At 29.5% G+C, this 25,807-nt stretch overlaps 1 protein-coding gene and 1 non-coding gene across 3 annotated transcripts in view; one reads left to right on the top strand and one right to left on the bottom strand.

Moving 5' to 3' along the window:
- Positions 1–220: 220 nt before the first annotated feature.
- The window catches only part of LOC111031811, a 111,967-nt gene continuing 86,380 nt past the window's right edge, over positions 221–25,807 (bottom strand). For both annotated transcript variants that reach the window (XM_022311913.1, XM_022311914.1), the window contains 3 exons: positions 10,202–10,387; positions 6,024–6,290; positions 221–1,407 (listed from right to left, as the gene is read on the bottom strand). In XM_022311913.1, coding sequence (XP_022167605.1) covers positions 1,204–1,407; positions 6,024–6,290; positions 10,202–10,387 — 657 coding nt within the window. In that variant the 3' untranslated portion in view covers positions 221–1,203. The remainder of the gene's footprint in view (positions 1,408–6,023; positions 6,291–10,201; positions 10,388–25,807) is intronic.
- Positions 22,793–22,864, top strand: Trnae-uuc. The gene has a single exon. It is a non-coding gene; the product is annotated as a tRNA-Glu (tRNA).

The following is a 25,807-nucleotide window of genomic DNA, read 5'->3' as shown; positions in this document are numbered from 1 at the left end:
GCGTCAAAAGCTCCGCAAAAGCTTCGGAAACTTTCGACTGATACCGTTACCAGCGTATACCTATATGTAGTACAAAGGTGAGTGTTTCGTCTTGAGGGTCGGCAATCGCCGTAGATATATATAGGAGGTATTCACATAAGTATTGTAGGTACTGTTGAACTTACACTAACATATCGATCTCTGTCGAAAATCAAAAACAAAATACGCGTATAGATTGGATTCAAGTGTATATAGATATAGATGTTTTACTTTGATGTTTCACAAAAAACGTAAATCACGGACACAATATAATAGACATACAATAATAATAATAATAATAATAATAATAATAATATAATAATAATGGTAATGGTTTTTTTTATAATATAATATAATGTATATAATAAAGTAAAAAATAATGATGAGAACGTGCTAGCACAAAAACGTATATTCGAAAACAGGCTGAGCGCCCGGTGAGCGGTATTTCCGGGGACGACGGCGACGGTGGTCGAAAAGTAGGCCAAAGTGGCTGAGTGTGGATACGGAGGGTGGTGTTGAAAGGGGAGGTCCGGGGTGGCGGTGGCGCGGCGTGTGAGATAAATTCGAAAAACAAACGCTTGGAACGATATGGAACTCGAGAAGATTGATGTACAGGTAGACACCAACCTATTTGTAAATTGGTCGTAGTCGGTATATTATTATAAATACGCGGAAACAATTATTGTTGTACCACGTAAAGACGATATGGTATAATAATTATGACAGCGTACGTATAATAATATCTGAGTGCAGTTGTGCCCACTTCGTTCTGCGAGCGGATTTTCGGTTCGCCGCCGGTCGGTCGGTCGGTCGGTCTGTCGCGGTCGTTCGTTCGATATCCGCCGCCGCCGAAGTCCCGGTGGCGGTCGGTGAGTCGAGGGTGGGCGAAATCCTCTCGTAGTCGGGGGGCCCGCTATATATGACCGACCCGCCAGCCCACCCACACGCGCCACCTCCGACCCTACCGCCGCCCGCCACTGCCGCCTCCCGAGTCCTAGACACGCTCGCGCGCGGAAGAATGATTTCGGAAGATTTATTTATTTTTTATGGATTTTATTTTTACGATTTATTCAGGTGACGACGGCACGGCGGCCGCGAAACGGGAACGGTACGAACACGCGGGAAAGACAACGACGACGACGACGACGACAACGACGATGATGACGACGATGACGCGAAATAAAATCATTCGGGCGACGAGCACGGCGGCGTTTCCCGGTGGTGGTAGTAGTGGTTGTATCGGCGATAATCGTTCGGCAGATACTCGTGACTGTTGTACAACCGGCCCATGTTGATGCCTGACATGTCGTGCAGGTTGGGATGCGACGAATGGTAGTCGTAGTGCAGGTCCCGGTGGTGCGCCGCTGGGAATCGATTCATCGACCGAGTCTGTGTAACACATGAAAAAAAAATAATCTATAACTGTTTTGCTTTAACCGTTTGCATCTGCCATATAATATTATAATACGTAATATTTACGTATATTATGTTCATCAGTTTCAAGTTGTGTGCTTTAATATTAAAGTGAATAATTACTGACCTACTCACACTTTAATAGTGTTACGAGCAAATATAAGTAGGTACTAATATTAATTTACAAACTTCGTACTCTCATAACTCGCTAATAAATTAACATATCTTAAAAATCCAACAAGATATCTAGCAGATAATGCGTTCTTACCATTAAGTTTGACAACAGTTTAGATAATTATTTAATATTTAATCTAAAACACAACATGGGAACTACTGAAAGTCAATTACCTATAGTATAATATGTGTAAATAAGACAGAGACAATACATACATGTACTACGTTTTCTTAATACAGTAAAATATCCCCTTACGGACACCTCTGAATAGTAGGACAAATTTCAGCCACCGAGAGTCTCATGTATTTAGAAGTTTCGCTTTATATAATACTATTTGTCTGCTGCAGTGCGTGGTCACTAATTTTTTTCTTGTGGTGAGAGGGAAAGTAAAGTTATGATAGTACATTATAATATTGTACTGTCGAGAGTCACAGATTCACGACTGTGTATCTTTTTTTATGTGTCTAGAATTACAAATTATAGATAGTTGCTCTGCTAGAACCTTGCCAAAATGGACCAAACATATTTTAGGAATCCTGAAACCGAAACCTCAACAGAATGTCCAAAATTCTGACTAAATTGTTTCAGTATACCTACCTATCTCGTGGTTATTATTTTTTTCGTATAAAATAAAACCAAGCCAATAACTTATTGTGAACTGTGAAAAATTATTTTTCTTGGCATACAAATGTTCAATCCTGTTTTCAAGTTTCTTGAAAATAATTTAGAGTTTTCTTTAAGATTTCTTTAAGTTTTCTTATAGATCGACTTTGCTATTTTCAATTAGGCTAGCATGTTAAAAATCAAATACAAATCTGAAACAAGTAACTTAAATGAAAATAGATTTCACGATTCCCTTTAAAAAAAATCACAAGCAACAAGTTAAAAATTCATGAATATAAGAAGTAGTATAAGAAATTTCAAATACTAATTTACTTCTCAAAAATAAAGATTTATGTGAAAGATATAAACCAAAAATGAGCAGTAATGTTTAAGGGTTAAGAATATTATAAAGGTAGTTTTTCTTTCAGACTTTCAGAGTCAGCAAAAATATTATATAAATATTAATTTATTAACGGACTTGGAAGCCCAATTATAGAACAATGCAATTTATAGTGATACATAAATATGGTCAATATAACATAATCATTAAAGTAGGCAAACAATAAAATGGATTAAATAAACAAATGATAATTATAATTTACACCATGTTAAATCCGTAGCTTAAGGGTTGGTCTTGTTTTTACGTCACAAAGAAAATTAAAAAAGTTTATTGATAACTTTGCCTTGAAAAATAATATAGGTAATATATTATTTTATATTATTATAAATTTAGAAAAATATATTTTTTACGTTTATGAGTTTGTTATTGTTATTATGAGTAAAGTAAACAATCAAGAAATTAATTTTTCATTCCCTCGAGAAAATGCAAATGCTAAATACGCCCCTGAGAATATGACGTATGCTAATTAGGTACCTAACATATCATTTATGAGAGATGAATTAATTTCAGTGGTCAGATTTGCATACAACTCTCGAAGGTATTATAATATAAAGGCATTATATAGTGGGTACATATTATAATGTTTAAAATTTAAATAATATCAAAAATTTCACATAAAACTAGTACTTTTTGATTGAAGATAAATCTAGAAAATACGATATTATGTAAATGACTATTATAATACGATGGTCTTTTAAAATCTTAAATGTGATATTTTTCATCAACATTTTGGTTCATGATTTCCATATACAGTTGTTAACAGTTCAGTGTACAGTGTATGCTGTATAGTGTATAATATATATACTATATATATTGTACATATTGTAATAACACCCACATAATCAAATATTAATGTTGAGTAATATTATTATTTCACACAATTTTTATATTTAAAATAGATCATATTAACAACAGGTACAGTTATTTGAGCAATCCATTTTTTTAAAATAAAAAACAATTAGCATTCAAAAAATATGGGAGTCTCCATATTATTTTATATTTAGATACGTGTGAAATCAAAGCGAAATCTTAGAAATACTCAGACTCAGGAGTTTTGTCGACGTAACATGATAATAATATAGGTAGTAATAAACATTAAACATAATATTATTTTAGTTTCTGCCATAGACTTTTTTGGTGGTTATAAAGTATTACACCTATATGGGTTATAGGTTACACGGTTCCACAGTTCGCGGTATATCAAACGACAATACTAATATAATGTATAGGTATGATGAGTTAGTGTAAGGGGAGGGGAGGAGCCGAAGAGGTGGACGAGATGAGGAAGTGAAAATTTCGTGGAAGATAATATGATAATATTATTTTAAAGACATAGACAGGTATATCATAACATATGTTACTGCCGAATCTCTCTCGCCTCGCGTCACTGGATCCACTTCCGAGTCTACATCCACCACACGCCACGGTAACTGTACAACACAGAGGCTATGCTATGTTATTTGTGTGAAAATATATGATATTGTGCATGTACACGAGTTTAGACGTGACCGGTAGGATGATGTGAGATGCAACGACCATATAAAATCGTCGAATGTATTTGAAATTTTGAACGGGAGAACACAATTTATTCATTTAATGGACTAATGAGTTATAATAATTTCGATCGTTTCAGGTTTCGAATTTAGTATTTTTTCGAATCATATTATGATAAGTGCAGTGCGCACAATATTATGCTGTAGAGCGTATAGGCCATCCGTTCTCAGCTCGTCATCTGCCTATGACAACCTCCAATGCCAACAAATACACAATAAGTACGTATGATATAATTATTATAAGGATAATTGAGACAGCTAAAATAGTAATTCACAAAGTACACAGCTGATAGATGCAATACCCTTTTTACCCGCAAGACATAAAACTAATGTATATCTTAATTGTTTTAAATATATATTTGAAGAAACATAACACTATGTAAACACCATCAAATCATAATCGACATATTAAGAATTGGTCACACCTTATACACTCATGAGCATCTAATGAACCAAAAATAACAACGTAAATGCGTAACACCACAACTACCGTTGGACACATATTAACCGAATGCCTCCTGGCAAAAGACTCCAGATCCAAGCTGATGCTCCCCTACAATCTATGCGAAAAATCTATGCGAAATACGATCACTTTACGTTTTACTATATTACACTATTATAATAGTATAGCTACATTTTAAAAATATAAACGGATACAAATATATTCGATGGAACTCTACTTCAGCAGACGCTGAGTGATTGAAACTTCTCTCACCATCTTATGATAATATTAGGTACCCATATTATAAGACGATTCGAGAGAAGCCTTTAGCTAATTCGAGGCATGTGTCCAGTGTCGGCCTGGTTCTAAAGGGCCCAGGCAGGATTTTAATTGGAAGGGCCCAAGCCGGCTAGGGGCCCCCATACTACAACATTTATTTATAATAATTAAATTAAATAAATCATAATTATGAAAAATGTAATACATTATATATAAGAGATTCTATATTTGTAATTTTAAATAAATATGGATATATAATATTATAATACTTTATACGATTTACACAATGACCACTTTTACTTATTTACTATTATTATATTACTTAGCTCGCGCCTCAAGTCACTACCGCATTTATAAATATATATATAAAAAAAAAGACGGGGGCCCAAGCAGATTGCTGCCTAGCTGCCTTGGCCAGGCCGACACTGCATGTGTTCTATGCTCCTATGTCCTATGGTCCACCATCATAAGCGATTAAAATAGAAAAAAAAATGTTAATTATAATAATTTATGCTAAAATATAAATTATAAAAATAAATAAATCGACGTAGTATTAATATTATGTATAGAGTTTTACGTAGGTATTGTTGTTGGTATCCTGATTTTCTTTATATTTTATATTTAAATACCCACTAATCTTTTTGTCAAAAGGTATTGTACATATTTCACTTGACAAATTGATTATTAAATACAAAATACTTTATCTCCATGATATACTACCTATATTATTAAGTGCTTGAGTGGTATGTAAAATATAATGAGAATATTCGAACTTTTAGACGTCGAGAAATCATTTCATCCTTGTTCCACTAAATCCCCTCATGGCCGTTATTGCGCTGCCCCTTAGAAAACCTTATTGCACGCCGCCGGCTAGGCGAGGTCAATCTGTCAAAATGGCCCAAGTGCACACTGAATAAAACGTCTTTTCCCGTCGATTTCTTCAACATTTTGAATTTCGCTTTTATATAAGTAACTATAACTCTCTCACAAACCCGCAACACCGCATCCTCGTCGACCTGCGAAACCACGCCCAAAAACCCGACCCAACCTGACCCAACTCTCGCAACGACGGTATAATAATATCGATAATTTATTGTTACATTATTATCACTGTGCACCTCGTGCATTATTGTGACTTACCCTCATCGAAGTGTGCCGAATGGTGTACGCCGGCAGACTGGTGGGCGGCGGTGGCGGCGGAGCAGCTAACACGGGCTCGGGCGACATGCCCGGCAACGATGCGTCCAGCGTGTACGGTTCCGGCGACCACCCGGCCGTCAGCCACCTGGCCACCGTTGACATGCTGGTGCAGCAAGCGTCGGCGGCCGCTTGACGGAGTCCCCGGTGCAGCACCAGGAACAGCATGGCGTTGACGAACGAATGGCCATTGGCCACATGCAGCGTCACCTGCAGCAACGACAGTACGTCGACGGTATCGTATTAACTATTGTCGATGGTATTGGACTATACCGTTAGGTATTATAAATTGGAATGTTATTATTTATGTGTATTATATTCGAGCACATTTATTATTGTTGTACCAATAACTTCGCCTTTACCGACCGATCGTATTGAACCCTAAGACAATCACAATATTCAAAAACGTTGAAACTACGGTTTTTCAAATGATGAGTGTCTTCCGTTCAATGGATCACTCTGTACACATACTTGGAGAAAAATAGATACATCATTAAAAAAGTAGAATTGAAAAATGTTACATGTTGTAGTTAAGTCTGGTAAAATCACAGAAATATCTGCTTTTCCCATATAAAACGAAAAAAATGTATTATGCTCATTTTAATTAAGTATATAAATAAAACTAACAAAATGAAATAATATTATTTTTCTAGTCAGATCTAGTCATCAAGACCATTGGCCAATATTATATAGTTATAATAATTATTAATGATTATTATTATTATTGTTTGGGCTGTTTTTCTTTGTTACTTCGTCAAAGATATCACAAGTTCGATCAACAATATTGTTTTTCATATAATCATTCGTTATAATATTAGGAACATAGCAATAAAATAATTTGTTAAAACACTATACCTTCTATAGTATATTATAGTGCACCACGTACAAACATTTTTATTTTAGCAAACTATACTTTTATTTGAGAACATTTTTCAATTTTTTTTCATGAGTATCATTACTTACATTATTTTTTCATGAGTGTTTTTGGATATTCTACGGATGCCGATATTACATTTTTTTATTGTTCACCAGTAGGCACTGATCATTTTTTTTTTTTTTAGTTGTTTCCAATAGTAATATTTATATTTTATTTTTATTTGGGAAAAAAATATTTTGAGTTTTGTTGCTGTTATAATTTATGAATTAGGCACTTATAAAAGCACTTTTAGATGAATTCAAAAAAGTACTTATACCTACTTACTATAGATGTTTACTATTATTCAAATCACTTATGCTCTAAAATAATATAATAACATCAAATGTAAATTAATTTGTATTTTTATTTCTAAAAATATGGACTTTGTAAGGTTAGGTAAATATTTTATAATATTGCTAAAAAAAATAGTTAATAGTTTAACATAAAATTCAACAGTCATGAAATTCACAGCTCTGATTATTGCATATTATTAATTTTGTTATTATTATATAGAAGTGAGAAAGGATCAAGAATATTTGAAATGTCAAGGATTTTTTCGTACAGACTTTTTCATCAAGTGAATTTGCAGACTATCGTGTAGTAGTCGTAGGTAGCTACGGAGTTGGTTTTATTTGTTTTTAGAGGTATTAGGAGATTCAAGTAACAGAGATCCGACTGTACAAAATACAAATGTTTTTGAGTGAACAAAAATATTATAATTACGAGAGTGCGATACCTTAGGGTAAGTTTAATATACGTCTATAAAAATATAAAATTCAAAATGGCAGGCGAAATAAATATTTTAGCAATCTTCCAATATAGGTACATGATAATAATATTATGTTGCACCTACGCCTATTGAATTATTATTATTATTTATTATCATTAAATATTTATATATCAAATCACGATAGGTATGTGTAGTAATATTTATTAAAGCCAATTCGAAATGATCGATTTTCCTCTTTTTGGAAACAATGAGCTACCTATCCATAGTTTTATGAACGTATTATAAGTATACTATATAGGACGTGAATCACTCTCTTGAGATTCCCCAACCTCTGATATTCTTGAGGGAAATTTATTTTAGTTTCAGTGCGTCAATATAGCGTATTGCGAATATATAACAATAATATGGTTCTATAAAGGTACGTTATAATAATAATAAATTGTACGTATATGATGGTATAATATCATTATATAGTATATACCGTGAATTATACCTACTTTACAACTACGTACATGTCTTATAGACGAAATTTTGATTTTATACGCCTGTTGTGTTCTAAAAATATATATATTATATACAGCCATATTGGTATTCCGGTGCGTGTACTAGTTTTCATCTTACCGGGAATATAATAGTCTTATAAATTATGCGGTGGATCAGTCATCAAAGTTGAATTTTATTCGTGATTAATAATAATAATAATAATAATAATAATAATAAAAAATTCTCATCAACGTATTTGTTTCGAAAATTATGAATTATTTTTCACGACGGATGTACAACTACAACAGTATTCGGCGCGTGACATTACATATAGATTGCAGCATTATATAAAATTGAAATACAAGTACGCTGCTATCATTAAAATTAGAATTGTATTTATGATAAGATTATACAAATTCATTTGTTTTAATATACCAGTTTTTTTGTTTTTTATTTTTTTTTTAAATTAATGTTTATCATACCGAGCATATTTTTACTTAGCTGAAAACGTATTCTCGGGCTATAAATCTATAATTATTATTTTAATATTATTTACACAACATCATAGATATAGATGATAGGCTTTGACCGTAATCGAAGTATTTCTAGTTTTCCTAGCACAGGTCTCAATCTCATTTCCCTGAATTTCACACTTCATTTAATAATTTAATGAGAAATATACCAATGTGTGTACCACGAATTACAATATATATTATATTGTACACGTACATAAATAAGCAATATTGTTTCACGGCATGTGACGTGCGGTTTGCATAATATGGAAACGAATGTCTTGGATGAGGGAGCGGGGAAAGGGATACACGATGGTGGTGATGATGATTATGATGATGATAATTATATAGTTATAACAAAACGGCGTTGCCAGTCTCGCGTTGATGTTGTTTAGTTGCTAGAGTGGAGTAGTGGGGATGGTATTTTTTTTTGTGCGCTTCAAGAGAAGTCGCTGCTCGTGAACGAAATATTATTATGAAATAATAATTTTATAAAATAGCATTTCATACGTGAATTTTAATTTGTACATTATATTATACAGTGAGAATATAAAATGTACTATGGTTTATTAAGGATAGAGTGAATTTATAAAGCGAGAAAAAAAATCATCCAAATGCATGAGACGGTTAAAAGGGGTTGCATGCCATATACTTTAAAAGGGTCTGTTTGAGCTACACGTCATAATGTACCTAATATTAAATTAATAAAAACCTAATAGTATTATAGCAAATTCTAATCTTTTCCTTTCCGAATTCTCAGACTTGGATCAAATATGAGACTACTTACAGTAGCAACATAATTTTATTGTGCTACAAACTGTAGCAACACGGTAAACATGGTTAACAAAGTCACGGAATTAGGAAATATTTTATGTGAGCTGTGTTTTGTTTATTAGGTATTTATTAATGTATAAAAAAATGAATAGATTTTTGAATCTTTCGAATGGCACTCAAATTAACCATTATTTTTATTATTCTGACAATCGATTTTATTAAATTATCCTAATAATGTTTGATTCCTACCCATCATTTTGTTATTAGAAGTATAAAGCACTTACTCAAATAAAGTAATTTCCTTGTTTTTTTAAAATTAAGTGTTGATACGTATGAGTCCAATGATCGACGAATTATTTTTTAGTGAATGTAGCGACAAGTACCAGATCAGTAGGATGCAACATCCAATTGGCGTGCAACATAGTTTATGTAATATTACCAGAATCACTGATTCTAAATAAATAAATACTACTAAATCTAACAGCGTCTATGCAGGTATACAGTCACTGTCAGATGCATAACTTATTGTTTCGAGGTACAATATAAAATTATTTATCAATTAATTATCCTTTTCTTGCAAGTAGGACATATTATACGACATAATTTTATATCGTGTCACGCCATTCAACCTCTACATTTTAGTTTTCGAAATTTAAGGGCATGGCCTGCAATATATAAAATAAATAGTATATCTAAATCAGCTTACCTCGTAGTCGGAACGATTGCCGGATAGCGGATGTTGTACCAACGTGACAAAAAATAGCGGTCCCCAGAAGATCACATATGCCGCAGTGATGACCACGAACATCTTAACCTTTTGGACTCCTTCCCTTTCAATGCGCAACAAGTAGTTGCGCATCCTCTGGTGCTCTTCCACCGCACCCAAACTTCTCTGCAAACAAACCGAAAAACGGATTGTTAAAATTTTTAAGACGATTTAGTATAATATCATATTATCGGATATTGTAGAATAGACACATAACATAATATTATAATATTAACATTTTATTTTTATTATAACATAATATTATAATATTTAGAATGTAAATTGTATTCTAGTTTTGGTCAATAATCAAGAAAATACTAATACAATATTAAACTTGATGTGCAATTAATCCAGTTTCATCAATAAAGTAGTTATAACTAACATAAAAAAGTCGTAATACGTTTTACCTTTTCACAAATAGATTTATATTTATATATGTACGATAAATGAAATGAAAAAAATAAAAAACCCATTAAAGAACAAATGAATTGGTTGTAATGATCCAGCTCACATTGTAAGTTTAAAAAAGTTGTACATTGTTAATGTTTTTGTTTTTGTTTAATGTATTTGTTCATAGTACAAATGAATAAAAAAAAAATTAATTTGATTCTCTTAAATTTATAAGCTACCTAGTCTACTGTTTACTTATACGTAAAAATAAATTGATTTTAAGAAATCCTACACTTTGTGATTGTCTGTATTAAGTATTTGATAATGGTTTCGGTTTCTATAACACAAGTTTTACCTTTCAATAAAGTTTAAGGTAATTATGTTTCCATCTGTTCTTTGACTCAAGCAGATACTCTTGATAGGTAGATGTAATTGGCAACACAAAACCTCAAACTACAAATTTCAAATGACCACTTGGTGACAGTTTAACGAAGTTAGAGTTGTACATCTTAAAAGGTTTTTAGAGTGTTTATTTTATTTATTTGTGTTGAACTTACGTTGAGAGCTTAAAACAAACTTTTGATGAAACTTAATCTTACTTATACTTGCACGTCAGCCTAGGACTCATTGAAATATACATTTGATACAATTATAATGTTAAACAAAAATTTTTTATTTATATACTCGTATAGACACTATATTAAAACTCGTTTATATCGATTAATTTATAATTATAATAATAAATTATTTTTAAAAGTATAAAACCGTATCATTTTTCATGGGCTTTAACAAGTTTTTGGTTTATAATGCTTAAATTTACCTCGATAATTTTGGCAATTTGACACCCTTGCAGCCCTTTCTTCAAAAACTGTAGAAAACTTTTAGTCTCATAATTACTAACTATAAATCTACAAAGTATACACAGTTTTTAAATATAATATGTATATAAATCTTAAAACTATATGTGCTATAATATCAAGTATCATTCATCATTTTTCATACCTATTGTCTTATATTTTATACTTTCCAAAAATAAATTTGAAACCCATAAAATATTTTTTGTTGGTAAAACGCACTTTATATTGTAGTATGAATAATTTGTTGTGGTCCCTTATTAAGATTATTGGATTAAATCCATAAAATCAATACATAAACAAATTTAATCATAAGAATCATGCATAATGGATCAAGTTGTTTATTTTGGGCGGTAAGTTACATAATTAATATTATCTTATTAATGGAGTTTAAAACATAGTATTGTTTAAATTATCATACATCAGTATTTTATTGTAAAAATAACTTATGAAACACATAAATTGCTTAAATTAAAATATGTTAAGTCTAGAAATAAGTGACAATAAGAATAAAGCTTACCTATATAATATAGTCTATTTTTATTTTTATTTTTACTGTCATTTGAATGTCTGTTCAAAAACTTTTTTAATAAGTTGATTATTAATTTGTTGGATTGTTGTCTTCTGAATATATACATCTGCAAGAAAATACATGGCCTGGAAACTTGTAATTGGAAAAGTAAACTCGTTATTAGATTTTTTCGCTTCAGTTCGTTATAGGAGAAAAGATGTAAAAAAAGTGTTGCTGAAGTAAATTTATTAAAAAAACTTTAAGCAACTCGAAATTATGCACTCAAGTTATTTTGCAGCGAAGTATATTTAAGGACAATATAGTTAAATGGTACAAGATGACAGAACCAATCTATTTTCACCTACCAATTATCACAATTGTTTTGAAATATTTAAACATGTGCATTTTAATGACCTATACAAATGCACAGTGCAGTTAGAAACTTATGCATGAGTGAAGTTTTTGATGTGCATGTCAAGAATTTGTCAAGAAAACAATGTGCAAGACAGTAAAATAACAATAACTGAGTGTTATAATGAACTAAAATAATAATAATAATAAAAATAAAATATTTAAACCTAATTTGAACATTTTATACAGTATATAAGTACAATATAATATAGTTGACGAGTAAATTAATTGTTTTCATTCTCAACATCGATTTTAATTCATCCAAAGGTTATTTGTTTTTAGAATGATCTAAGATCCTTAACCATTTTTACATTAATTTAGATAATTCAAAGGTGTACTTGGATGGATACTATTATGGACAATTGTGTTAGATGTATAAAAGATGCTTATGGGGTGGTCCAGTGGAGAAGTACTGAAATATAATAATATGTATATATATATATAGATAATTATATATTAAATGTTCTTGAAAAATTTACTCAGATTGGAAATACTGATCATCCGGGATTATTTAAGTATAACCATATAGGTTTAAAATAGTTTAATAATATCGACGGGTAACTTTTTTATCGTGACTTATTTGTCGATTACTTCAGTAATAAATTTGGATCATTGTAGTATACAACTGAATGTTTGAGATGGGTCAAAAATTGGTTTATAATTTTAATGATCCAACAATACTATCGTGGAAACAATAACAGCACCGAGAGTGCTCTGATTGGTTCAGCTATATTTTCCCACGGCGGGACAAAAGATAAAACAATATTACCGTAACAATATAATCAGATTATAATTTAATAATAATAATAATGGACCCATTTATAAATTATCATTCATCACTCATCAATATTATTGTTTTACTTTATTTTTCATTCGGCCCGCCTGTCTTAACAGAATAATGTAATAAATAATATTATTATAATTTATATTGACAGTATATATTTTGACAAATTCATATTTTGTATGTCCATGCTAATATTATAACACCCTATAAAACCCATAATATGATAATAGCTTTGATGACGAGCGATTTTCTTTTTGTACCATAATATTATCATTTTGCATAAGATAATACATCAATACATCTATTATTACAATAATGAGTAGGTATATAATATTATACGTATTATTACTATTATTTTGTTATTATGATTTATGGTACACCTCTTTCCAAGTGTACGGTATGCTAGTGAAGTTGTGACATGTGTAATTATACACTCAACGGATGTTGATCATGGGATAGAAGAACCCTAATGTTGAATGGCAAAAAAACTATCTCAAATCTATGAATCACCTCGATGACCCTGATGTAGCTAAATTGCCTAACTAGGACGCCGTATCGCCACATTATTTTTGTATTATTGGCTATTGCAGATCCTTCATCAAATTGTAGATGAATTACAAACAAAACGTCTCAACTGTAGTCAATATTTATATCAAAAATATATTTATTTTAAACTGTACAAGAATCTAGACATATTTATCCTCCAATCACAATACAACTTTATGACACTCAATTATATAATTATCATGTTTTTATTTTTACCTGCTGTCTCCCTTTGCTAAGAAATGGACGCTTAAAAACAAAACAACAAACATACAGGGTATAACTTAACTTGTTAACTTACTATCAATATTATACTAGTCACATCGCATAATCTTCGTACATTTTTAAAGAGATAATAGTTTGAGATTATTGAGCTCATTTAGTAAATTATGAACTTGGTATCAAAACTCAAAACTAAACTATCATTCAGTAAATTATGAACTTCCTTAATAAATTAATAACTGTGTTTGATGAAACCTATAGAAACATCGATTCACACACTTTGTCAAAACTATAGCAGAGCGACATTCTAATATGTAGTTATGTAATATGGCTTGAATAAATAAATTTAAAAATAAAATAATAGTTTTTAATAATATTATATAAACAACTTGTACGTCCTTCAGTATTCATAATTTAGAAAGATCGACAGTAGTTTTCGAAATAGATTTATGGATTTTCACATTTTCTCGCATAATGCGATTTTCGTTTTTCTGAAATTGTAGAAATAATTTGATTTCGGTTAGGTTATTAACTTCACCTATACCTATATGTATATGCTATATATACATATATATTTATTATAATGATCATATGCTGCACGTGCGTAAGTGCAGTAGTCGTTTGTCTACTAAGGGATCATTGGACATCACGAAACTACCTCGTGAACTCAATTTATATTTTTAAGTCACGACTACGCGTGTTCATAAATTACACAAGATATGTGCACCTTGATATTTGTATTACAGAGTGATTCACCAAACATGCTCTCCCCTTTTGTCCCTTTCAATAAAATTTAAAAATGCATTTATTCAAATTCTGATTTTTCACTAACATTTTAAAAAATACCTACCATATTTAAAAATATTCAAATTTTTGTGTGTTTTTTGATATCATAAAGTGTACACATTTTTATTTTGTCAAACAAGTACAGTACTTTTTATTTTAAATTACTAAGGGTATGGTTTTTTTATGAAAATTATGTAATGTATCTAAATAAAAGTTTAAATAGTTTCTAAGTTCTATAACTTAATAACACACAAAATATAAAACAATAGGTTTGTAAGCTGTACTATGATAAATTGTAGATTAAAGTAATCAATATTAATCTATTACAAAAAACTTTTTGAGTATAATATGAAGGTACCAGAATACATTTTATAAATTGTATTTTATACTGTCTGTAGAATATTTATCACCATCATATTAAAAGTACTTACAGTTTAAAAACTCAGAAAATACATTCCCAATTTACGATTTCATCAACATTTTCAAAAACATCACATGCTTAGCAATTTTCAGTAAAAAATTTCAGGTATCATTTGAAAAAAAAATAAGTATCACTACAGTACATTCCTTAAACAGTATAATGAATAAATAAGGTATACTTAACATTTTTAAAAAAATACAAAAAATCAGAATTTAATTCACAATCAAAGGTGAAAATGAGGATGATCAAACTCTTTGCCAATCACTCTGTATATTGGCCGAGTTTCTGTACTTATACTCTCTGAGTTAGTCTCCAAAATTATTACCGATACGATAAGTAAATCATGCTCGTACAGCGACCTCAGACATCGGCTAGTATGACCTCTATATTTTTTATGCTATGGAATCTAGTCAAATTTCGTATACTTGGGCTGCTTGGTGTAGGTTGATATCTGATATAATATTGTTATATAGGTGGATATGATTTGAAATTAGAAGCTTAGATGTAAAATAACACGTCGATATTAAAGATCGACTCCAGACACTCGCGTATTGTACCTACACACATTGACATTACTCTCAACTATATTATAAATTATAATCTAATACATTTTCAAAATGCAAAACTAATTCCTAGATTTTATACTCAATAAAAATTTATAAATTTATTCTACGCACATTTGTAAATAAACAGTTTTTAATTATGATTAAATGTTGTTAGTATACAGTTTGCATCATTTGATGTTATATGAGTAATAATATATTAATTTTATTTAATAAATTGCAATTAAAAAACAATTTGATATTATTTGGATTCTATAAATATTTTAAACATTTGCTTAAAGAACATTTGTAAAATAAATCAAATTTAGTTTATAAATCACACGAGGAATGCACTATATTGAATGTTGCTATTATTAAATGTCTCAAATCGCGTAGGTACGTGTAACTGTATTAAAATATGAGATATATATATATACGTAGGTATATTGTTTTATACATTCACAAACATAAAACATGATCAAATCATATATTATTTATACTAAATTCCTTAATTTATTTGTTTATTGAAATACAGACGAATTGAACCAAATTCAAATATAATACAACCAATAATACACGAACACAAATTGAAGTGGAGAACAATAAAAACCGTAAAGATGACAATGCAATAATTTAAATATCAAATGGCAAATAGTAGCATTGACAAATGCAATAACAAAAAAAAATCAAATAAGGAATGATAGGTATTCTCGTTGGCTTACATTTCATATATATCAGAATTATTAATTAATTTTTAAAAGAAAATTTAAAACAATGGTCAACTCTCTATCACCTAAACATTTAAGTCAAATGAATAAAGAACAAGGGAGTTATCATGTAAGAGGTAGTTTATTCTTAATATTTATTCTTAATACAAATACACAGAAATTGAGGAACTGTAATGCGTACTAATTCTTAAAATAATTGTTATTAATAGACAAAAAAATCGAATATGTAAAATGTCAAGAAAAGATTAAAACATTTTGAATGTTGCACCATGTTTAGAAAATGCTAGTACACCTACACATTTGGTAAAAATTTCAAGTATTAACAGTTATTATTTATTTGTATTTGCTTTTGAGTATCACCAAAAATAAAATGAAATGAAATTTTTTATTTTTGTCCAATACTGGTTTTGTGTAAAATTCACGTTTTCCTTGATTTTCTTTTATTTTCCACAAAATATTAACAAGATCAAGTTTTCTGCCAGAAACCACACCCAAAGTTGAAAACCTATGCATTTTTACTGCTAAAAAAGTTGTTGACGGACAAATTATAAAAGCATATCTACGCAAACGTAAAATCAATTTATTATTTATTGCTCCTCTCAGAAAGTCGGAACCTACAAAATGTGTAGAACATAATAAATGCACTAATTCATATTTAATTATTATTACTTCCTTAAAAATATGACATATTCTAATAGTTGATAATAATAATAAGAATAATGCCACACTTTGCATTTTGGTCAAAAAATAAATAATAACTTATAATTATTGCATAATAATATTGTACATATTTTAATGTGCAGTGGTATTATTAAAATCGTATTAGACATTTTTTGGTACTAGAATAATTAGTTTAGCAGTGTATACAATATTATAGACACAACAATGGACGTATTCATCGGTTAGGTTAAGTTAGAAATTAATTTTAATCAAGCACAATATTTAATTTAGCATGCGATTATTGTGGTGCACGTGGGATGCGTTTAAACGTTGTGAAACTTAACAATACTGATGCAGTATTAGAGTTGGCATTTACCCTGTCTAATACAGCTATACCTCGAGGCTCCAATATACTAATGCAGTACGTGTAAATACTAAATATATATAATTAATTATAATATAGATACATGTTTATACAAAACTCAAAATTGAAAATACCTTTATCCATACAGGTAAGTGCGTGTAGGTAAAGCCAAAAATGATCCAATATTCATTTCGCAATAAGTAAATCATTTAAACATAATAATATATTAGTTATAACAGTGTTATATTGTAGTATTATATACATCATCCAAGTATTCCTTGTAAATCTTAGCTTTTGTATAATATTTAGCAGACGATGTGAATAATATTGTTATTTGTTTCATTCGATTATTACATTTAACTACGCCTGTGAATCTGAAGCGTTTTACAGTGGTATATCAATAATCTGTTTATTTGTTTAACATCATGTGGCATTTTTAAGGGGTGCACAGTATTTACAACAAAATAGTGTACTATATTAAGATTAAAATAAGATAATATTATAATAATCGTCCGAACCACTGTGGGCAACCACGACAGCGGACAAACGATGACGGTATTTATTTATATCATAGCGAAGCTCAGCTGTAGATCGTACACGCATTATAAAATAGAATAACATAATATTTCTATATGCACACGATGAACGGAATTAACATTTATCTGTCACTATTATGACGTTTCGTAAAAAATGAGCACGTGCTGAGAATTACAGAAAGACGAGCACACAATATATCGGTCCTCGTCTATATTTCTCCTCCCATTTTTGAAAAAAAAATGTTATTATGTGAGTATAATTTAGTATTAATAGTATTACTTGGGGTGGTTAGTGGTTAATGTATAGTAGAAAGTAATACGATATTGACAGTTCAAAAAACCGTCATTATAATAATCTGAAATAAGCCCAGTAAATATTTCTCAGTGAACTCAATGTTTTCACTAAACAAACATTTTTTTATAGGAATACCCATCATTTTACATTTTAATTTGATTTAATTAATTTAAAACTAATCAAATATTATAATACTTGTGAACAAAAAATGTAGGTAATCTTACAATTCGAACGTTAAAATCAAGCCGATTTTTTCACAAGGAGCTTCAAAAATATTCAAAAAATTTTCAATTTAAATTATTAACTGTAAATCTTACATTACTAATCATAAATAACCTATTAAAATATATGTAAATTAATAATAACCAAAACAATTTGTAGTTTCAATAGGTAACATTTAATTTGAATCTGATTGTATAATTAGTGGGTCTGGTACTCTTTATGCTAACGTTTTTTCTATATCTCAAAAAAACTTCAGGTCCATTCTACAGAATATAATATAAATAATAATACTAACTAAAAAAAATTTAAAACTTGTTCTATTTATTTTATTACAATTGTTAAATAATTAAAATTACTGTGCTCGTATAACTTTTATTTAGGCTTCAGTTTAATACTGCGTAATATACGTTTACTGACTTCTTAGAACTTAATTAAAAATGATATACTTTTAAAACGTAGATAAATAACTACGGTGGAAGAAACTTGTAGTAATAATAATAATAATAATAATAATAATAATAATAATAATAATAATAATAATAATAATAATACACTTGAGTTAATTAAAAGCTGTTCAGAAAAAATAATAATTCTCAAATATAAAATAATGCGACGTACTCAATATAGATTAAGATTTAAGAAAATAATATCAAAAGGCAGATAAATACTACAATAGTCATAGGCAACGACCAATAATATAGATAATAGCCAATATTATAACATCGATGAATTCAGTAAAATGTTTTTATAATATGGTTTTAAACCTTTCGGTTTTTTTTAAATGTATACATGTCATAGCAGGGTATGATAATGTCGGGTTCAGTATTATTTATATGCAAACAATCAACATGTCATAAACATACAGTTAATTATATTAATACCATTCATGTTTCATATAACATGTAAACATTATGAAAACAAAATAATTAAATTATTATTTGATTGAGAGTGTTAAACACTCTGTATTCCTAGGACTCATACAGCAGGTTATATATCTGAAAATCGAATGTATTCAATAATTGATTTTAATTAAACCTGCACACAACGATGGTAAGGTGAAATAAGTATTTAAGATTTAATTATACGAGTATATAAGCTACAAGTACATCGTTTTTCTTATGCACCTAGCTTATGTTAATAATCTCATATTAATATTTTAATATACGATGTATATTGAATATATATTTAGACATACCAATAAAGTTTTGATTATTATTATTTTTTTTTTTTTGATTTAAATGTTAATATGCAAATTAAAGTTTGTTCAACAATGGAGCTATATGGAAGGATTTAATTATGGTTAATTAAGTTATGATTCAGGGGAATTACACACTCGCAAACACACACACACACACACACACACACACACACACACACACACACACACACACACACTAACACACACACAATGCTAGGTATACCATATTGGCATAAATAATAAACGTCATACACTAAAATAAATTAAAACTTTATCTCATAAACATATTTTATAGTAAAAGTATATACATTTAGCGAATTGCAAAATATTTGCATAAAGATTTATTATAAAGGTACACGTTTTGAATTTTGATCGTGAAAAAAGTCGTGCTCTGCAATAACAGATGCTTTTATATTATTATAATATAATATAAATCGCAAAAAAATTTTTTGATGAATATATAATGTACGATGCTTAACTGCCGGCGCTGTTGTGTACCTACTAAATTAAATTTATCGTGATAACATTATATGAATTGTCAAATACGTACACGGCAAGGAGTATCGAACTATAATATTGTAAAATGTAATTATGTATTGATATTTTTAGATTTTAAGCTAAGCTGATTAATATGGTGTGTGTTTTTTCTGTCTGTTAACCTTAGCACCTTTTGGGAAATAAAAAAATCTTCGATTTTCCACTTCAGCTCTTTTACTGGTAGGAAAGTGAATTTGGTTGGAGCTTTTAGGTTAAAAGTAAAAACGTGGTTTTCCAAATAGATACTTCACATTTTCGGCAAATATTTATATGCCACCATTGGGTGATCATTTTCTATGAACTATTTTTATAGCCATTACGCATTTCCGATTTTTTAAAACTATTGTCGATTAATATTTTAATATTCTAACTACGTTTTTTTTATATCTCTGATATTTTAAGTTCAAGTTTTGATCGAATTTAGATGTAATCTAAATTTGAAATTAAAATGTTTAGTTATTTTGTTGTAATTTAAAAGTATTATTCTTGGATACCTACTATAGTAACTTTAAAGTATATTATTATATTTTATTTAAACAATGACATATTTTTAAAATGATACTTTTTCCTGTATAGTTTAACTCAAACTACTGTATAAATAATAGTAAAATTAATTAACTTAAGAGCAATATAAATAAATATATTATATATCATAATATAGACTTAGTATAATGTTGGCTGACAGATAGTCTTCGGGTTTTTTGTATACAATGATTCCCTGTAATCATTGATTTCAAATTGAACACATCCACATTACAGTGACCCTGCACAGTGCACACGGACACCTAATGTACATGACTTGCCAATATTTTTAAAAATTTTTTATTAAAATACTTGCTATAAATGGTTATTATTTTGTATATTGTACTGCCCTGGAAATTGTGGTCTGTGAGTGGTGTAAACTATATGTCCACGGTTAGCTGGCGGAGGGACCTGCAGAGATCGCTGTAGTTGTTTAACTCAGCGGGTGCTTATAATATAATATAATATAATAAAGCAAAATAAACATTTTTATTTTTTGTTGGCGAAAATGTTTAAGTCATGTTTCATGTTGTTACAGCGTTTATGAGTGAATTTTTTTTTGTAAAAACGTAATATATACCTTTATCATACCGCTATACACGACCGTTCGGAGTTTACCCAAGTGAAATGTACCGAAATATAGTTTAAGTGGTCGACATTAAAGCGCAAAGTTCTACCTTGCCTGACCCTCTAACTTAGGTTATGTAATAGCTATTATACACTCTCCTGCTTATACCCATACGTATGTATATATATATATAAACACGCTATTTACTGGACATTTTGGCATTTCGCTATAACGATGGTCGCGAACGCCGGACATCGAAGAAATGAAAAGTATAATGTTTCATCTGTGATCGGAATGAATTACATACTCGTGTGTTGGACCAAATACTTTCGTAAATTATTGTACGTATCATTTCGACGAATATATTTTAGAGCTTTTCATATGTAGCCGGGTTGGTAACTTTCAGTACGTCTTGCCAAAACGTTTCATAATGCGGTGCAGCCGCGCAGGTTACTATAATTTATAGTTGTTCAATAGTTGTACATATAAGTATATGATAATTTAATACAGTCGAGTTTCGATAACTCGAATTTCAACAGGAAGAAAAATAAATTCGACTTATATATTTGTCGAGTGTACTTGTACATCAAACTTCAAAGGCTCAAACACAACTATTAATATAGGTTCCAGTTCAATGGGTAATAAAATAATTCTGGCTATGGAGACTCGGCTGTATATTATAATAATATAATATTAGGTATATATTATATTGTATACCTATTGAATTGTACTGTTAATATGTTAGGCATTATTGGCTCACCGTCCTTCTTACCTGTTATATTATTTTATTTCTCTTTTATTGTATACCTAGTAATAAATAATAGTAGTGTGGTCTCCATTATTTTTTAGTTAATTGAGAATATTGCTGCGTCGATTTGTCTTTGTTAATAAAATCGAAACTGATATTACATAGATGTTATGTGTTTTGTAAACAACTACCTAGGTACATTAAATGTTTTAAATCCCATCCAAAGTTTATTAACGTATACGAAAGAGGACGAGAGGACGAGTGGCTGACTGGGTTGTGGGCAGCAGGGTCTTCACTCACGGTGGGCATTAAGATGATAGATTTGGTGGGGCGGGATCACATAATTAACGATGGCATCGGTTACTGCAACAGGTTTATTTAACCCAAAGTACTTAATTTACAAGTTACCTACTAAATCAAGTAATAAATCCTAGGAATGTTTTATGTTTGTAGTAATATGGTTTTGTGTGGCCGTGCTGGCCTCGTACCAAAAATATTGATCCGTTCTACGGGGTACCGGGTGGTTGTAATTGTGTAGGAACCTAAATAGACTGTACCTTTTAGACGGCAATGTAGACGTTTTGAAATACTTGTAATAAGGTTAAATGATAAAGAAATAAAATAAAATAAGTTACTTTGAAATGTCTTTTGTGGTTAAATATATTTGTTTGAACACACCAATACAACGATCCGGTATGGTCTAGTGGCTAGGATACCTGGCTTTCACCCAGGAGGCTCGGGTTCGATTCCCGGTACCGGAATAAACTTTTTGGTTTTTTTTCATACAATTTTATCAACCATAGCTATTGGCGAGGACCAAAGAAACGTTATTCTATATGGATTACCCTCATCGTTTAAGTAAATATACAAATTATTTTTTATTTTTCTGATAATAATAATTTAATTTATGTCCAATAAATTCAGTAGCCTTATTTATTACGTTTCTTTGCGAACACTAATTTTAAAATTCTATTTACAGACTGCAGTGTTTAAATGTGAATATAAAATACAATATCTTGTAGTTATTACCCAGAACTACTATAATTTAACTTTGAAATATTTTAGAAAAATCTACACATTTCACAATTTGTCATCTCAATTTTTTTAATATAACATGAAAAATTGAGCTATAATATTGTATACACAAGAAGCTAATAAAAAAAAATAAAATAAAAAAACGTGAAAAATAAAATAACACGTCATTACTTTTGTAAATTAAAATTACCTCTAAAATTAATGAAAAATAATGCTAAAAATTATGCTCGCTGAAACATATCTGATGTTTCCGTGCGCATATTTTAGTGAATCTGTAGACCTTAATAAATAAAGAAAACTTCTGCATGACCTGCAGAGATAAATCAATAATGGTTGAAGAACTCGATTTAGTGATCTGATGAATTTCAGAATTAGATTATTCAATAAAAAAATATATAAGTTTGTAAGAAAGAAATCTATAGAAAAGAAAAGTATTACACAAAACTAAGGATTCGTCCTGCGACGTCGGAAATACGATAAAATATTAAAAAAACTGAGGTACGTGCAATTATATACAATAATATTATTTATTCCTTCGCTAGAGTCTGCCATGGTAGGCGTCTGTATAATATTTGTATAGTATAGGTCGTTATCCCACAAAAACATGAATTTACGTGTATCCGGTTGTGGGGTTCAAATATGTATTGGGTAAAACATATTATTATAATAACGAGTAAACATAATATAAATATTATATGATAAACGATTCCCCTTCCCGCCACCGTGAAAAAATCAAATGCTTTAACCTTTGCGTATACAATTCAATTATATACCATATATGCAGACACGAGTTTATAGTTCAGTTGATATACGTATCAGATATTATTCATGTAGGTAATTCATTATAACTAAGGTATGTAATTGATTTGGCTGAAGTAAATAAATATCACATGCATAATATAATATGGACACACATGAACAAAGGTCGCATGAGCATCTTTGAGGGGAAAGTGTGAAGAGCAGCAGGACTGGGTGAGGAGGTATCAATACCTGTTTATTGTAGCTTTTTAAAAATGTTGGTTGCTTTTATATTATTAATTTTTCTGTAACTTTTGAGTAATAATATAATTTACTACATTATAATATTATACAATTATATACCTAGGTACATTATAAATCAAAACTGTAGTGTAAATATATTATTTATGGTTGTACAATATTGAATATTTTACTTATATACTAATAATAAATTAAGTGATTACATTTTAATACATTTATATTAAAGTCTATTGCCTTTATATATGATTATAATATTTGTCTATCCATAATGTCTTAAGAGTTAAAACGCATTCATAAAGGTACCTAAATAAATATTTTATAATATTATGCAATTCAAAATAATAAGCAAATACTTAGTGTTAAGTTCAGATTTCACCTCTCTTCCGACTTACAAATTGATCTAAGGACACTCATGACAGGTGTGTGGTCTGAATTCAACATAGACTGATTCACTACTGACTAACTATCGTATTACACTTGATTTCAAACAAAATTTTAAAAATATCCGAGGTGAGAAATTTAACTAAATTAATAGTTTACTATGTTTACATTATTGTAACATATTATGTAAGTACAATTATATAGTATGAAACTATAAATTATTTTGATTTTTAAAAATTATAAAAATCACATTTATTTAATTTCATCAATCAACAATTTATTATACAGCAATAAGTGTTTACAACAACTGAATAACGTTGGGCTTAAAATAAATACATCGTATAAATGTATAATACATAAGTAAGTAGTAGTCATTTATTAAATAACATAATTGTTTAAACGAAAATGTAATATCCAAAAACCTAGCTTTTCTTCAGCCCCTCAATATAGGTGAGATCAAGCGTTAAGAGGACACATCACGTCCATAAAATATATTGTTTGTTCGTATCAAGCGGGACGAACCATATTATAGTAATGGAATTAAATTTGCATCATACAAAGGCGAACACTTTGACCGTGTTCTAGTATAGTATTTATTTTCTTTTTTGATATAACTACTATGAAAAAAGTTACCTATACGGCTATACGTCATGTTTTAAACCTTAAAAAACATTTTTCCTTATACCTATATTTGTTATATTGAAAAAATAAAAATGGTAAAGTTCTCTTGAAGGTTATTTTATTTTTATCTTCTCTCTCTTATGCGTAACCGTTTTCCTAAATTATAATTTCATAATAATATAGCAACTAACAGCAGTAATGGCTTTGGACCACAATATTTCTAAGTTAATTTTAATACAAATGTATGCGTGCAAAGTCATACATACATAATATTGTATCTCGTATGATAATATAATTAATAATTAAGGCACGGATTTAGGAATGCAATTTTCAGAATTTTTTAATTTTGTTGTAATTGTGTTGAATTTACTTGTTTATAAAACTATTCACGTAGATGAATTTCACTTTGGTTTTTACTTATTGGCTCCAAATCTTGAATCGAAGAACGTTTGAACACGAACATTAAAATAAAAAAACCACTTGCAGCTCCTTTCAATGATGATTAAGGATTCAGAGTGTTTAGATTGTTATTCTAGAATGTAAACTACATTTTTTTTAAATTTAAATATTATTTAAGAATTTATTTTTTAATTTTTAAGTGCAAACTGTTATGCATTTGACTAATTTTTAACTACTACGACATCCGCGGCTTATTCATAATATATGCA

This window comes from Myzus persicae, unplaced genomic scaffold, assembly GCF_001856785.1.
Source record: "Myzus persicae strain clone G006 unplaced genomic scaffold, MPER_G0061.0, whole genome shotgun sequence".
NCBI lineage: Eukaryota > Metazoa > Arthropoda > Insecta > Hemiptera > Aphididae > Myzus > Myzus persicae.
This window is presented reverse-complemented; position numbering and strand designations above follow the sequence as displayed.